This window comes from Teleopsis dalmanni, chromosome 2 (assembly GCF_002237135.1).
Source record: "Teleopsis dalmanni isolate 2A chromosome 2, ASM223713v2, whole genome shotgun sequence".
Taxonomy (NCBI): domain Eukaryota; kingdom Metazoa; phylum Arthropoda; class Insecta; order Diptera; family Diopsidae; genus Teleopsis; species Teleopsis dalmanni.
Window position 1 is genome coordinate 98152079 of NC_051847.1, and position 15433 is coordinate 98167511.

Sequence of the window (15433 nt, forward strand, 5' to 3'; positions counted from 1 at the left end):
AATTATTAAGTAATTATTCCATTTTGAATAGAAAAGTAGGATTATAATGAAAAAACTTTCAAATGCGAACATTTAATTTTTAATTATATGAATTCTTAGAGTAGCCATGTAGTTTTAAATACTGCCAAATATATAATACATAACCACTGAACAAAAACTCATTCTTTATATTATTTTAATTAATTGAATTTTTGGCTGACCATACACCTGCTTCGAGAGTTGTCAAATATTCATCAGCAGTGGTTTTGAAATTATATCTTATATTTAATTGATCAATTATTCATAAATAATATTTTTTTTTTCAGAATGCTAGTGCCAAGCGATAAACTCGTGCCCTGCCAAATTTGAAGCTTAAAGTCAGTGTTTATTAGAAAACTAACACATAGCCAAACTTGACTTCTACTTTTAAGAAAAGTAAAGTTATAAAAAATCAAAGTAAAAAATATTAAACAATTTGAACCTAATTCTTCTAAAATAAAAAATAAAACCCAAATTGAAGAAATATAAATAAAACCCAAATATAATCTAAAAAAGTACAGAAAAATGACATTTTTTAGAAAAGTTTTCGCTTGAAATATTAGTTTCAGTTTCAAAATTGCATTTCTTGGATATTATTGTTATATGTTGATTCATCAAAATATGTATTGTTATGTATTTCTAAGTTTATCCAAATTCTGTCATTAATTTTCTTTTCAAATAAGTAACTTTTACTAATAATCTGTTTTGAATCATAAGTTTATGATTCATTTGGGTCATACTTAATGTCCGAAATTTTAATGAACAATGTTGTTCTTCCTGCAAAAATATAATTTAAACTTGTAAAGTATGTTATAAATATATTATTTATTATTACTAGATAAAACATACATAAAGAAGCACATAAACTATTTCAAATATATTTTAAAACAAAAACTTATTTTTTTTTGTTTTCATATTATTTATAACAATTAATTGAAATAAATTTATTTCTGTTGAATATAAAAAAGTTTGAACAAATTAAAATAATTATTTTTCTAGTCTATGAAATATTCATACCTGCCAAAATAAAATATCCATACCACCAAAGAGTTGAAGAGTTGAAGACTTGAAGAGTTGGTCATCCATCCATTCATTTCTTAATTCACAAATACTAAAATAAATTTAATTACTTGAACTAATTTGAAAACTGAAATGGGCTGAATTTCATTAGGTGAACTAGGCTAAGTTCATCTAAGTGTATTGTGTAATCTGAAGGTAATTCAAAAACAATTTCATTTCTCTTTATCGCTCTCCGCTCTCTTAATTTTGCGGTTCAGCATCTACTTTGCGTATGGGTTCTGTGTTCTGTGTTTTGTGTTCTGCGTTCTCTTCGCTGTGAAATTTGTGACTTGATTTTTGCAAGCAAACCAAATAAACAATTGACATCAAATAAACGCTCTGTTAAAAGTAACATTCAACTAAACCGCGGATGTTTTCGTGTTCTGAATTCAGTTAATAACAAGACACGGTCGAACGATAGTCGAGGAGATTTTGGCGAGTAGTAAAAAAGTTGATTTTCGAAAACAAAAGATCGTTCAGTTGAAATATCTGGTCTCGAACAATAAATAACTCCATTTAATTGTTAAAGTACGATTTTTTTAAAGTACGCAAGTTTATTAGATTCAAAATTACTTACAGTATGTATTTCATATGCAAAATTAACTTATTCATTTTTTTTAATAAAAAATAAATTTTATTAAATGAAAAATTCAAGACAAGTGACTAGAAATGTCCGATGCACCTTAAATTAATTGTAATTTTTTTTAATTTTTTTTATTTTTTTTTAAAAGAAGCAACAAGATTTCTAATAATGACTAAAATCATCGACGAAATCGATGAAAAAAACTAACTTCTAGTTTGTGATGTTCTGTTTTTAAGTTTCAAATGATTCAAACATTATTTTTAAATTTAACGTTATTTTCGTTTTTGTTTTTTTTGTTTTTTTTGAAACACCTCAAGTTTAAATACAAAAATTATTGTTTTTCAAATGTTTGTGTGGATTAAAAAGGTTTTCACTTATAAATTTGGTAGCGACAAACTAGTTAAGTTCTGATACAAAACAAGTTTGCGTGTATTTTATTAAATAAATTAATTTAAATTAATATGTTTTTTTATTAATAATACGCGGAATTGAATTCAGAAATTAATTTTTAACTTTACACTTTTCACTTTAATAAGTAAAAATATTAAATCTAATGGATAGACGCGGCGCGGCATTCAAGCTGGATAAATTTTTAACAATATTAAAAACATTTTTTTTAAATTCTTTTAAGTACGTAAAAATTTTTCACGAGTTTTTTTTCTCGGTTTTACTTTCGATTTATACCAGGGGAACTGATTTGATTCAAAAAAAATAAATATGGACTTAGCATAATTAATGCTGCTTCTAGTGATTTTTGCTTACCAAGCTCGTATCAAATTTTTTGTGAATTGTGAATTATAAAATTGAAAATATTTACCACAACTGGCCTTTTTCTCTAATTCCTTTCTTATTGTTTTTTCTTTTTTTTTTTTTTTTTGTATTTTATTAATAATGTGATTACTATTAAATAAACAGTTTATTTTCTAAGTTTACTGGCAAATCTTAAAAAATCACCAAATCTGATAAATAATCACATTAAGTACAGTGTTTAAGCATAATTTGATATTTTTTTAATTTTATAGTTTTTGTGATTAATATTCAGAAGATAATGTAAAGGGTAGCTTTACAAAATACTCAGTAAACAATATTATTGCAATGGATTAAAAGTTATATTAATTTCAAAGCAAGTATCCATTATTTATTCGTATTGATATATGATTAATAATCAGATTTGATGTCTTAATTTTAAGACAACAGATTACGAAAGTCCTTTATAAGATTATTTTCATGTTTCGTAGTAATTGACTTCTTTGGTATTTTTTCGGTATTAAACAAAACCATTTTCTAAAGAGATACTCAGACAGAATATAATGCTCTATACATAGCCTTAACTTACTAAACAATTTTTTTTAATTTAAGAAATTTGCAAGATTTTGAGATTACAAAACTTAAGTTGTTAAAACTTATTTTCAGTCTCATTGTAAAAGAAGATACAATAAATAATTGTATAAGTATTTAAAAACCAAAAATAACAAGAATTTTGTAACAAAATGTACTTATTATGACCGTGTGCGAGTTTGAGTAAATTGATGGTAAATTACGGGAAATAGTAAATTATGTCGGTATGGAAACAGCGATGTTTCGAGTAGGGTAAATTAGATAAAATTTATGTAAATTAGGTGTTATTAAATTAGGTATTGTAAATTTTTATAAGATGTTTAACAAATAAATAAATAAATAAATAAATTTGAAAACTTCTAACCAAAAATAAATAAATAAATATTTACATAAGTGCAGTGCAAAAAATTCCTACTACTAGTCTTGTAGTAGTACTCATAGTAATTTATATAAGTACACCATATCAAATTTTTACTCTACCGGTAATAGTACGCAAAATGATATATGAAAAAAGTACATAAACTCATTTATTTATAATAAATGTTTATAGTTAAATACAAATATCTATTAAATGATGAGTTAAGTTAATTAATTTAATTTATTTATGAAATACATTTATACTGCGATTTCTTAGAATTCCAATTGAGTGCATCTTTTAGAAAAACAATTAAGAATATTTTATTTCAAATACTACAAAAAATTGTTATTCTACTTATAAAGATTGTCAATATATTCTTAAATTCAAAAGTATATATTAATACTTTCTTGTGACCGTGAATCTCACTACATATATTTTGCTTAAATCCATAAGAATCTTGTTTTTTAAAACTAAGATTTTCTTTTAAATTAAGTTAACTAGGACTAAAAGTAGGTGTTAAAAACAAATTGAAAATTTTACTAATGCCACCTATTTAAACCACTTTTTTAAGTACATTATTAGGCTATCAAGATATACACTATTATTAGGTATTATTATTAAAAATATTGTCGTGAAATCGTCCAACAGCCGGTACTGCGGCCAAGAGAAGATACACACTATAGTAGAAATAATTTTGTGTGTAATGAACTTATCAATATTCATCGAGAGATAGTTGCCAATGCATCATTTTTTATTGCGCCATAATTTATTACGACTATTATAAGATATTATTTAATTTGTGTAATTGCTTAGTAAGCATAAATACAATCAAACCAGTATATAATTTTATATTAGCCTTACATAATGTGGGACACAGTCGTTTAAGTCACTTTTGCTACCTTATTTTTTTTTTGTGTAAAGGGCTGCATATCCTGATTATAGAGTGCTAAGGGTCTATTAATATAATTTCTGCTTTTTATTTCATTAATCGTTTCCATTTGTTTATCACAATTCAGATCATCATTTTTAATGTACTATTATAGACGTTGATAATAGTACGGAGTATATTTGAATAGAGGCGTTATATTATTTGCTTGTTTGGTTTGGAAACAGTTCCCTATATTTCAATACTGAATATGGGTCTTTTAGTAACCGAAAGAGTTTTCCAAAAACATTTGAGTTTGCTCTCGTTATGTGGTTTTTCCATAACAGTTTTGAATCTATGGTTATGCTCAGGTACCTTTCATGAGGTTCAATTTTCATTATTCTAATCTTAGCTTTTAGATTGCTTGGTTGTTATTTTCTATTAGTGTTAACAGCATGAATTGTTTTGTCTGCATTGACTTCTATATCTCGGATGTTCGAAAATTATCTAAATAATATTTTAGACATAGGTTGTGAAAACAAATACAGATGTGCAAGTGATAGTACAGGCTGCCTTAGTTGTGACTCTAAGCTTTACAAAAACGAAAATTTGTCCCACGTAGGATTGTAATTTTTACGTAGGAAGAGCATCTCTCTTGAATATTCGCAAACGTATCTGATTTAGTAATATGTATTAAAATTATTATAAATATATAAGGAAGTGCACATTTGAAAGATGAAAAGATGTAAGAACGATATATTCATTTGTATTACAATTATTTTGTTATACTTAAAGAAAAGTCTCCATTTACGGAAAGATCAAAAATAGTCAACATTGTCCCATAATCCTACAATTATCGACGTATGCAAATTTTATTATAATATTATGATATTGAATATGAATAGTAATATTCGTACAACTACTAGTAGTTTATAATATTAAACTACTTCAACACTTTCTTCTTAAACAATTTGAAGAACTTTTCTGTTTAATATTAAAATAAAAATTTTAGAAGTGGAATTAGAGAAATTCTGTGATGAGTTTTCGACTGAACATTATTAACTAATGTGCTAATGTGGATCAGTACATGCTTATATCGGGTCCTAAAATGAATGTTACCTTTTTTATTTCTCTTTATTTAAATGGACATTTTTAAATCCATTAAATATAAAAAGAACACGTTATTAATATTAATTGAATTATTTTAGATTGATTGATCACTTAAATAGAACTATTACAATTTTTACTTACTGTGTAGGCTATTGCAATCGTATGCAGTTCTACACCACTTTAATTGTTCTCCGCAACTCTTCATTGGATTTCACGCACACATGGTAGAGCTTAATGTACCAGATAGCCCACATTTGATTTTTTGTAGTACAGTAGGTTTGCATTTACTTCTTGAAGACATGATCTTGACAACATCGAAGAATTTTATTTTACATTACATTATATAATTTAAAAATTTTTTTAATATATTAATTTAATTGAACTTATTTCTCAACATTATCTTTTTTGATATCTGCTCTTACTTTTTGTTTTTTGACTCGATTTTCTGTTCGCCTAATAAACTGCTATAGTGTAAGCACTTAATTTTAATTGTCCAATTATCGCTGATTAATGTGGATTAATATGGATTAATAGTAAATCAGATATACTTGTATAAATATTAACTAACAAACATTTTTGAAAATCTCTACTAATTTTTCTTAGTCAAAATATTCGTCCACTAAAATTCTTCCACAACGAATATCAATTTGTTTCAAGTTTAAGTTATGCTTTGATTCCGAATGAGCTGCTCAGAAAGGAAGTAATTCATCTCTTTAATCAAATATTCACATACTCATTTTAAAAGCAATATAATTGTGCATTTACATTGTGCTGTACATTATCTTGCCTTACTTCGTCATTGAAAGATTTGTTTCACTTCAGATATATCCAGAAAAGTCTTAATTTTTTTAAAATCTATTTTTGATGACTCTGTTTAGTGGATCAATTTTTTCTTCTCCAAGGATGTATAAAATAGATTCTGTGTCTTCCATACCTATCCTGCATTCATCGGTTTCTAATACTTTTAACACCAGTTTATGCTTGCTTAAAGACAGTGACCAATTATCACTTCAATCTTTATTTTTAGATCCTATCTAGTCATATTTAGTATGTGCTCGTATTTGTTTTTCTTTTTAGATTAAGAATAACTTAGTGTAGTGTAATACACTCTCTTTAACAATCAAACCATTTATGGTTTCGTTTACTAGTGAATTTCAGTTTAGCTGGACTTTTGAAGTGATATTTGCTGATATTTAAAATTGGCTTCGACTCATATGGACCCATTTCATTGTCATCAATATCGATGTGTGCAAGTATCTAGTATTAAATCAGTTGATTCCTAGCAATAAGGTTTTGTAAGACATTGACTATCTTCTCAACCATTATCGAAGCATTTTGTGGTAGACCTTAAAATTATAATGGATACCTAACTATCTGTTTTATAATTTATTCTTTTATGCCACAAGTTTTTTGACGGTAGATAACTATTTCAGATATTTAAAGCATAGATTTCAGTTTGAAGTACTTAAGACATTGTTCTTACATTAACGAACATTTGGTTCTCCTGACTGTAGATTCACGAGCTTGATTCCTGTTCAGTGATATTGACTTTGTTCTCTGGTGAATTGGTGATATATTTCCTGTTATTTAATGATTTTGGGCTATGATCATTTGTTTTAATTTGACTAACATGAGTAGGTGTCATTTGTTAATCACTTGTCTTTTGTCTGGTAGACCATTGTAATATAGTCTGATCAGAAAAGTACAGATGCGACTATTTATGGTTTGAATACTTTATTATTTATTATTGTTTAGTTTTTTGAAATTATTGTCTTCATTTAGTAAGCAGAGTATATGATTGTTGGGGATTTTGTCTTTTTTGTACTTGTCCTTTTCTGCTATATAAATTTTAGTATTTTCTCTTGCTTTATGGCATCTGTAGTGTTAAGCAACATTAATCTAAAGTTATGTTAAATTCATTAATGAAATGATTTTTAATAATTATTGAAATCTATTATTAATTATTTGTAAATAAAAGGCAAAATATATAAAAAATATTTATATAAAAATATTTAAACAACAACATGCATTAAAGTATGAAGAAATGAATTACTTCACAATAAAATATTATGTACAGTAATTTATTATCATTCAATTTTAATCATAAAAAAATTCCTACTCCCAATGCTTAAAACTAATTATGATTACAAGTGTACAAGCTGGAGCACTATGTACAGATTTGTTCGATTAAACGTTGGACTGCGCGTGTAAAACACGAAAAGTTGGCGTCTCACACTTCCGGTCTTTTAAGCAGGCCTATTCTACCGATAATAATCTACGAGCACACAAGTCAAAGCCATTGTCGCTTCTTGAGCAAGGTACACATATTCTAACTTGTTATACGACAAGACACCTTATCCTTAGTCGTTTATACAAAGGACTAGAATGTATGTATAGGTGTTGGTTAGTGAATTTGTATGATTCCATGAATATCAAAAGATTTTGCTTTTAACTGGACAGAATTTTCCGTAGTAAAACAGAACCTTTCTAGAATGTGGCAATTGTCTCGCCAATACTCGATCATCGACGATATCAAAATATATAATATTTTATTAAAAAACATTAGATATAGATTGTAACACTGAATTTGTATGCAATGAACTCAGTAGAAAGAATATAAAGAATTTTTATTTATTTTTCTTTGTAATTAAGTTCCAACAATATCATTATCAATGAAAAATTTTAGCTTTTTCTCAATTTTCTTTCTTTCCTTGCTCTCTCTCACACTCATCTTTTTTCTCTTAGAATTTATTTGAATTTTTGTGTATATTATTTACTTACTTATTTGCCCATAACAACCCGTTACCGATTTTCGGCCTGACGCAGCATATCTCTCCAAGCGCCTCTGCTGTCTGCGCGCTTTCTCCAGGCTCGTACTAAAGTCCGGTTAATGCACCGTCAACTTGATCACTCTACCGAAGTCACGATTTAGCTCAACGCATACTTCCTCCAACTAATGTTCCAAATACCTTCTTCATCTATTCGCATGACATGACCAAGCCAGCGAAGCCGCTGGATGTTAATTCGATAAATTATATCAATGTCGTGTTAAAACGCGTACAGCTCGTGGTTTATTCGGATGCGGTTGCAATCGCCAACTAGTAAAGAACTTTCTGTATATTGTTTTTTATAAATCGCACGCACGCTCTCAATGCAGTTCATCATATATCTATGTGTGTAATGTAATTTTTAAATAATATCAGAAGCTACCCATGAAAGACCACTGGTAATCATTGTACGAAGGTGAGGCTATTCCTTCAAAATTTTTATTTGTATTTTCTGGATGAGACAATATATCTTCAAGAAACGCAGATGGAAAAATAAATTAATTAGTATTTAATGCTTAGTATACGTAGATAGAGAAAGAACGGGGTACTAGCTCCCATTTGAGCAGAGCACTGCAACATGATTGATCTTTTGTGCTTCAACAGACCCAAACTGAACAGAAGACATTCCGCCTTCCGGATGAAGGCTAAAATGTCGGCCGTTGAGGACCTCCTAATGTCGGAAGGGGAAAGAATACGTAACACTTTTCAAAATATATTCAAAATACAAAGAAGACAAACATGTGCTTTTTTCTTCTTTCTCATCAAAATTTGAGAATAAAATATATTCTCACATCTACCTTTTTCAAAAATATAAGTTTTATTCATATTTGTTTGCAGTAAAACAGGTAAAAATATAACCACAGGAAATAAAAAATATAATGTGTTATTATCAAAATAATGAATGAAAAATGCTAGAATGGCTTTGTTTAATCCATTTAAATCGGGATGATGTTTGCTGCTGTCTGTGACGGAACCTATAGAAAAAGTTTTTTCTATGAATATTTATATATTCCGTATGTAATCGGTTGCGTCATAACACACAAAAACCTTCCAACAAATGAGATCAGAGATAAACGAATATTTCTCCTAATTTATGAAACAGAACCCGTTGAATCATAGATATAAGCTGAGTATTTTAATCAATTGAACAATAATTTATTTTATCATTTTAATTGTGAACTGGTTTCCACTGATTCTCAAATTAACTAATAAAATCTACTCGTGTGAAATGCGGAAGTAAAGCAGATCAATTAAATATTTGACGATGACAAAATTTCGTATGTTTCTCCCATTATTTAGAGTTGAGCGCAAAGTAAAAGTTTTTGAAACTCTGCTTATATTTTTTAAAATAAAGCAAGTTTTAATAATAATTGAATAGAGTTAATTTTCACTTAATGTACTTTACATTTCATTATGTCATTGAGTCAATATTTTGCCAACAAATAATTCACACATGCAATTACGAACATACAAGCTTTTTTTAAATAGGTCCAGGTCAGTATTGTTTTGGGCAAGTAAACAACATTATCTTTTGTAAAGTCAATGTACAGAATTATTTCAAACAATACCAGTTACATTAATAACAATATTTTTTGCTCCACGAGTAATGGAAGATAAACAAGAATTATGTTATTTTTAAGGTCAGCGGTTCTTATCTTATCAAATAAGAACAACAGAAATCAACATGGATCGAAAAAAGTTGGAGGTCACCGGAGCAAATTTTGAATGATGCAATTAGACAAATTTGGTGCATTTGCCCTTCTTGAAGAAAAGTACTGAATGGGACGTGCACTGATTTGATCAATGAAAAGTTACTGTCTGGTTATGCTATTATCAATTATCTACTTTTTATATATCTTCAATAAATCTGTGTCGTGCATTTCTAGTAAAAGTCGAGTTAAATTATAGAGTGAATTAAATCATATTTCCTCTCCGGAAAAAACTTTTTCGCATAAAATATAAAAACGCTTCCAAGTAAAATCAGAGAGATTTTTTTTTATTGCCCATTTTGTTTGACAGAAGGAACAACGATTTCAAATTTTATATATGTTGTAATTATTTTAGTTCTTTAAATTTTAATCTTATTAAATATAATTAATTAAATCAATTGTTTTATAGGTAGTTAATGATATTGTTCTAATATAACACAGCAAGTGAATTTATTAATGAACTTTCACAGCAAATCAACAAAACTGCAGAAAAATGCGCGAACATACAAGTCAAGTACGGCTTTGAGTTAGTTGGCTAATAAACGCTGACTCTAAGCTTCAAATTTGGCAGGGCATGAGTTCAATCCCTGGTACTTGCAGTTTTAAAAGTTATTTACGTATAATTAAATACAAGAAATGTTTCCAAAACCACTGATGATGGGTATTTGGCAATACTCGAAACAGCTGTATAGTCAGACAAATATTCAATTAATTAAAATAATATAAAAATAATTTTTATTTTTGTATTTTACTACTTTTCTAAACCTCTTTTTTAAATTTTAAACTTTATTATAACTACGGACTTTATTTATTAACATATTACTGCAGTATATGTGGATATATGTATATATGTGGATATATGTATATGTACAGCACTCGAGAATAATTTATAACACTCTAGATACTTTCCTAGAGTAGCAAAATTTTAAATCAATAGCTGTTTTATATGATTACAAATTAATTGCGATTTGATTCGATATATTTATCCACTATTTATGAAAAATATAAGTATCTACTAATACAACTATAAAAATTTTAGATTACTCTAAAAATGTCAGATTTAGAGTAATTCTAGATTGAATCCAGATTTACCAATCGAAAAAGCCATAAGAGTCCGTAAATGAGTATATTTTTGCTTTTAATGGTATTATTTTTTTTTTTTTTGAGATATTTGCAGCACCAGTCCTTAAAAAGCAAACTGAATATTTTACCAGTCCTTGTAAAACAGTTTAAATATTTTTCTGGTTGGCAGAATATTTTGGATTAAATCACACTGATATAAAGGATCGGAACCGATCAGTTGCTTCTCAATCATACTTAAATTTTACTTGGGCAAAGATATCAAGTAAAATTCTTGTGACTTTTGTAAAGTACGTAATGACAGTTCACATTTACAAATAAATAATTTTTCGGTACCGGATGATGATACAATAAAATTAAAGTAACTTTTTCTACATGACGACTTGTAGAAGTACATGTGGACGCAGACCTAATATTATAGAAAAAAGGTTTTTTCAGCAGAAAAACATTCATTTTTAAAAATTGTATTCTTTTAGCTTAATTCCAAATACGATTTTCAATAGAACCACCTTCTTTATTGATAACTTTATGTATTGTAGCATTCATTGAAAAATCAATTTCTTAAACTAACTACTTTTACTATGTATTTTGATTTTGATCTTTATTTAGCAATAATAAATATGGTTCCTTAAAAAAAGAAACCATGTCCCACAATTTTTCTAGATTATTAGCTGTGTAGTACAGAGTGATAACAATATATAATGCAGACAACTCTTTAGGAAAGCAAAATATCTAGCAATGAAATCTAAAAATGATAATTACTAATAATAATAATAATATAAGCTGTATTCCATCAGGAACATAGATTATGTTATTTACATAGAATCGCCAAGTACTTCTGTTTAATGCTAAATGTCTCAATTCGTTAAATGATTTATTAGTTTCCTGCCGGATTGTTCTTCTCCATGTGATGCGAGGCCTGCCGGGTCTTCTATTGCCTTGTGGATTCCATTGCAGGGCAGCATAGCAGACCTCTTCATAGGGTTTCCTTAATATGTACCCGAGCCAGTTGTATTTCCGTCGTTTTATCTGTATATTTATGTTTTCTTGGTTTGTGAGTTGTAACAACGGTTATATTGTCCACCACACGTGGCTACCAAATTCTCAATATATTTCGTAGACATCTGTTGGCAAAAGTCTGCAGCATGTGGCTAGTTTCAGTGCTCACCATCCATGTTTCAGAACTATACATCAAAATCGATTTGACACATGCGTTATATATATTGATCTTAGACTTCGAAGATAGTTCGCTTGAGCTTCAGATGTTACGGAGAGTTGCAAATGCAGATATTGCCTTGTTAATTCTGTTTCGTACGTCAATGGCTGCGCCTCCCATTGTATTTATTATGCTTCCAAGGTAGCAGAAATTTTCAACGGTTTCAATTTTGGTGTTACTGATTGTGAAAGTGGGAGCTTGATTTGATTTAATTATGCATGCCTTTGTTTTACTTATGTTGATTCGTAGACCCACCAGTGCAGCTGTAGTTGCAAGGGCATCAATTTTTGCCTGCATATGCTCTTTATTTGACGAAAGTAAGGACTATGTCGTCCGCATAGTCAGGGGTTCGAGGTGTTGGTTGACCCTTCATAAAATGCCCATTCTTTCAACAGTGATTTTTTTCAACACGACATCTAACATTACTGCAAATAGTAGTGGAGATAGCAGGCAGCCTTGCTTAACTCCGGTCTGCTACTGAAAAGCCTCGCTAATGCCGCCACAATATAGGACTTCAGCACTTGCCCCACTGTATTGCACTTTGATAAGGCTTCTGATTTTTTCAGGAACACCTCCGCTTTCAAGCGCGGACCATATGGCGCTTCGGTTTATAGAGTCGAAAGCTTTTTCGAAGTCGATATACACAAGAAACAGAGGGGTGTTTAATTCATTACACTGCTCTACATTAAGGCGTAGGTTGTTGATGTGATCCACGCATGATCTATTAGGCCTAAAACCCGTTGCTCTTTTCGGAGTTGGCAGTCAATTGGGTCTAGGATGCGGTTTAGGAGAATTTTATTGAATATTTTGCAAGCGACAGGGATGAGCAGGATCCTTCGCCAATTGTTGCAATCCCTCTTGTCACCCTTCTAAGGTTTTGACAATTTTGATAATTTTAAGACAGAACTTACATTATCATTATCATTACCATTCTTATTCCAACTAAGATTTTAAATAATATTTAGAGACATTTATATAGATCAGCCGGTTATTTAAATCCCAATTTGAAAAAAGTTTTTATTAAAATAAATATAATAAATTATATAGAAAATAACGTCACACTAATTGAAGTTAAAACACTTTCTTTTAGTTTACACATAGTCTGGAAGTCATATTAATCCCATACCAATGACATTCCTACGGGTCTTCTGTACACTCACGCTATGCATCACTATTGTGTTTGCTTTTGATCATACATTAAGATTAGATTATCCAGGACCGTATTGTGAAGCGAGAAATACTTGCTGTACTGACAGACAGGATGGCTGTTCAATGCCAATATCAAGTAAGTCCTGATCTTCTCAAACCTGTTGAAATATTTATTCCGAATATTTAATGATATAATTTCTACAGCTACAATATGCTACTGTGATGAATTCTGTGATCGCGATCATAGCAGCGATTGCTGCCCTGATTATCGTTCATATTGCAAGAAAGAAATTGACCCAATTATTTCTTGCTTACACAACGGAATATATTTCAATAAGTTCAATACAACTAAAGACAATTGCAATGAGTGTCGTTGCTATGAAGGAGGAAGAGTTGTTTGCGATGAAGATCTTTGCCTAACTGATGACGATATTATTAGAAATGTAAATTCAATCAATTCGCTTGGGTGGTCCGCACGTAAATATGAGGAATGGTGGGGGCGCAAGTATACTGAAGGATTAACTTTACGACTTGGCACCAAAGAACCAACGTTTCGTGTAAAGGCAATGACGCGTCTTACGAACAAAGGAACTTCTATTCCAAAACAATTTAATTCAATAGATAAATGGTCGAATTTCATATCAGATGTTCAAGATCAAGGTTGGTGCGGTGCATCCTGGGTAATTTCTACTACTTCTGTCGCATCCGATCGATTCGCTATCCAGAGTCAAGGCAAAGAAGTTGTAATGCTAGCACCACAAAATATTCTTTCCTGTACGCGCAAACAGCAGGGCTGTAGTGGTGGCCACTTAGATGCCGCATGGCGGTATTTGCATAAACAAGGGTAACGTCACTGACGCAAAATATCTATTAAACTTTCTTGATTTGAAAATTAATTTTATTTATAGTGTACTTACTGAAGATTGTTATCCTTATGCTGGTGCAAAAGGCACATGCAAAGTAATGCACAATCGCCGCTCTTTGAAAGCCAATGGATGCAGAGCTTCATCTAACGTTGATCGTGATGAATTATATACAGTTGGTCCTGCATATTCACTGAACAATGAAACTGATATTATGGCTGAAATATTCCATTCTGGTCCAGTGCAAGCCACAATGCGTATTTATAGAGACTTTTTCGCTTATTCTGGTGGAATATATCGACATACAGGTGCTAGTCGCGGTAGCGAAACAGGGTTCCACTCAGTCAAATTAGTAGGTTGGGGTGAGGAACATAATGGTATTAAATACTGGGTAAGTTAATCTAAAAATCCGAATACAGATAAACTAAACTCTAAACTCTGTTATTTATTTTTTGGGTTGATGTTTAGATTGCAGCCAATTCATGGGGACCATGGTGGGGTGAACATGGATATTTCCGCATATTACGAGGCGAAAATGAATGCGGCATTGAAGAATATGTTTTGGCAGCATGGCCCAATGTTTATAATTATTATAAATCTAAGTTACCTTAATCTAAGAGTTTTACCAAACCGATAGCTCTAATTGTAGCAACTTCTATTGATATTAAGCCCTTATAAAAGGAAAATGCAAAATCTGATACTAACGCAATTTTGTGTTTTAGCTTGCTAAGTCTACTTCTAACTAATCGCAACTTTAAATCTCGTATTATTTTTTATTACTGCCTTAAATTTGTTTGTACTGCCAAAACACTGCGGAAACTTTCAAAATTAATATCTATTTATATGTCTATATAGGATTATTTTATACAATATAATTGAGAATTCATGATATGTATTTAAATATGCTGAGATGAAAAAATAAAAAAAATCGATAACTAAATGAAAAGAACACTTTGTCATAGTTTTTATTTCGATTTCATTTACAAATCATTTCCACAGGGCAGACAGATGACACAATATTAGAAAGAAATTTTGTTGGATTCATTTAAATATAATGCATATAAGATGTATCAGGAATATATGAGATATAGAGACTTGTTTTAAACCCCCACAAATAATCATGGTCCTGAATAAATGCCTGAAGTAATGCTGAAGCTTCAACGTTGACATGTAATCTAACCGTTGTTTATAAGTTTTAGCGAATTTGTTAACAAATTTGATAAAAATGGAAATACTTATATAAATAATTCATTTCAA

General features: G+C 29.6%; 1 protein-coding gene across 3 annotated transcripts; it reads left to right on the forward strand.

The window, feature by feature from the left end:
• Positions 1 to 1451: 1451 nt before the first annotated feature.
• LOC119681459 (tubulointerstitial nephritis antigen-like) lies at positions 1452 to 15115 on the forward strand. 3 transcript variants are annotated; one of them, XM_038094661.1, is made up of 5 exons: positions 1452 to 1655; positions 13255 to 13449; positions 13518 to 14157; positions 14222 to 14567; positions 14645 to 15115. In XM_038094661.1, the coding sequence occupies exons 2-5, from the start codon at positions 13293 to 13295 to the stop codon at positions 14786 to 14788; spliced, it is 1287 nt and encodes a 428-aa protein (XP_037950589.1). In that variant the 5' UTR covers positions 1452 to 1655; positions 13255 to 13292; the 3' UTR covers positions 14789 to 15115. The 3 variants fall into 3 exon arrangements, with proteins under 3 accessions (XP_037950589.1, XP_037950590.1, XP_037950592.1); XM_038094662.1 differs by having other exon boundaries at positions 1452 to 1621; XM_038094664.1 differs by having other exon boundaries at positions 1452 to 1605.
• The last annotated feature ends 318 nt before the right edge of the window (positions 15116 to 15433 follow it).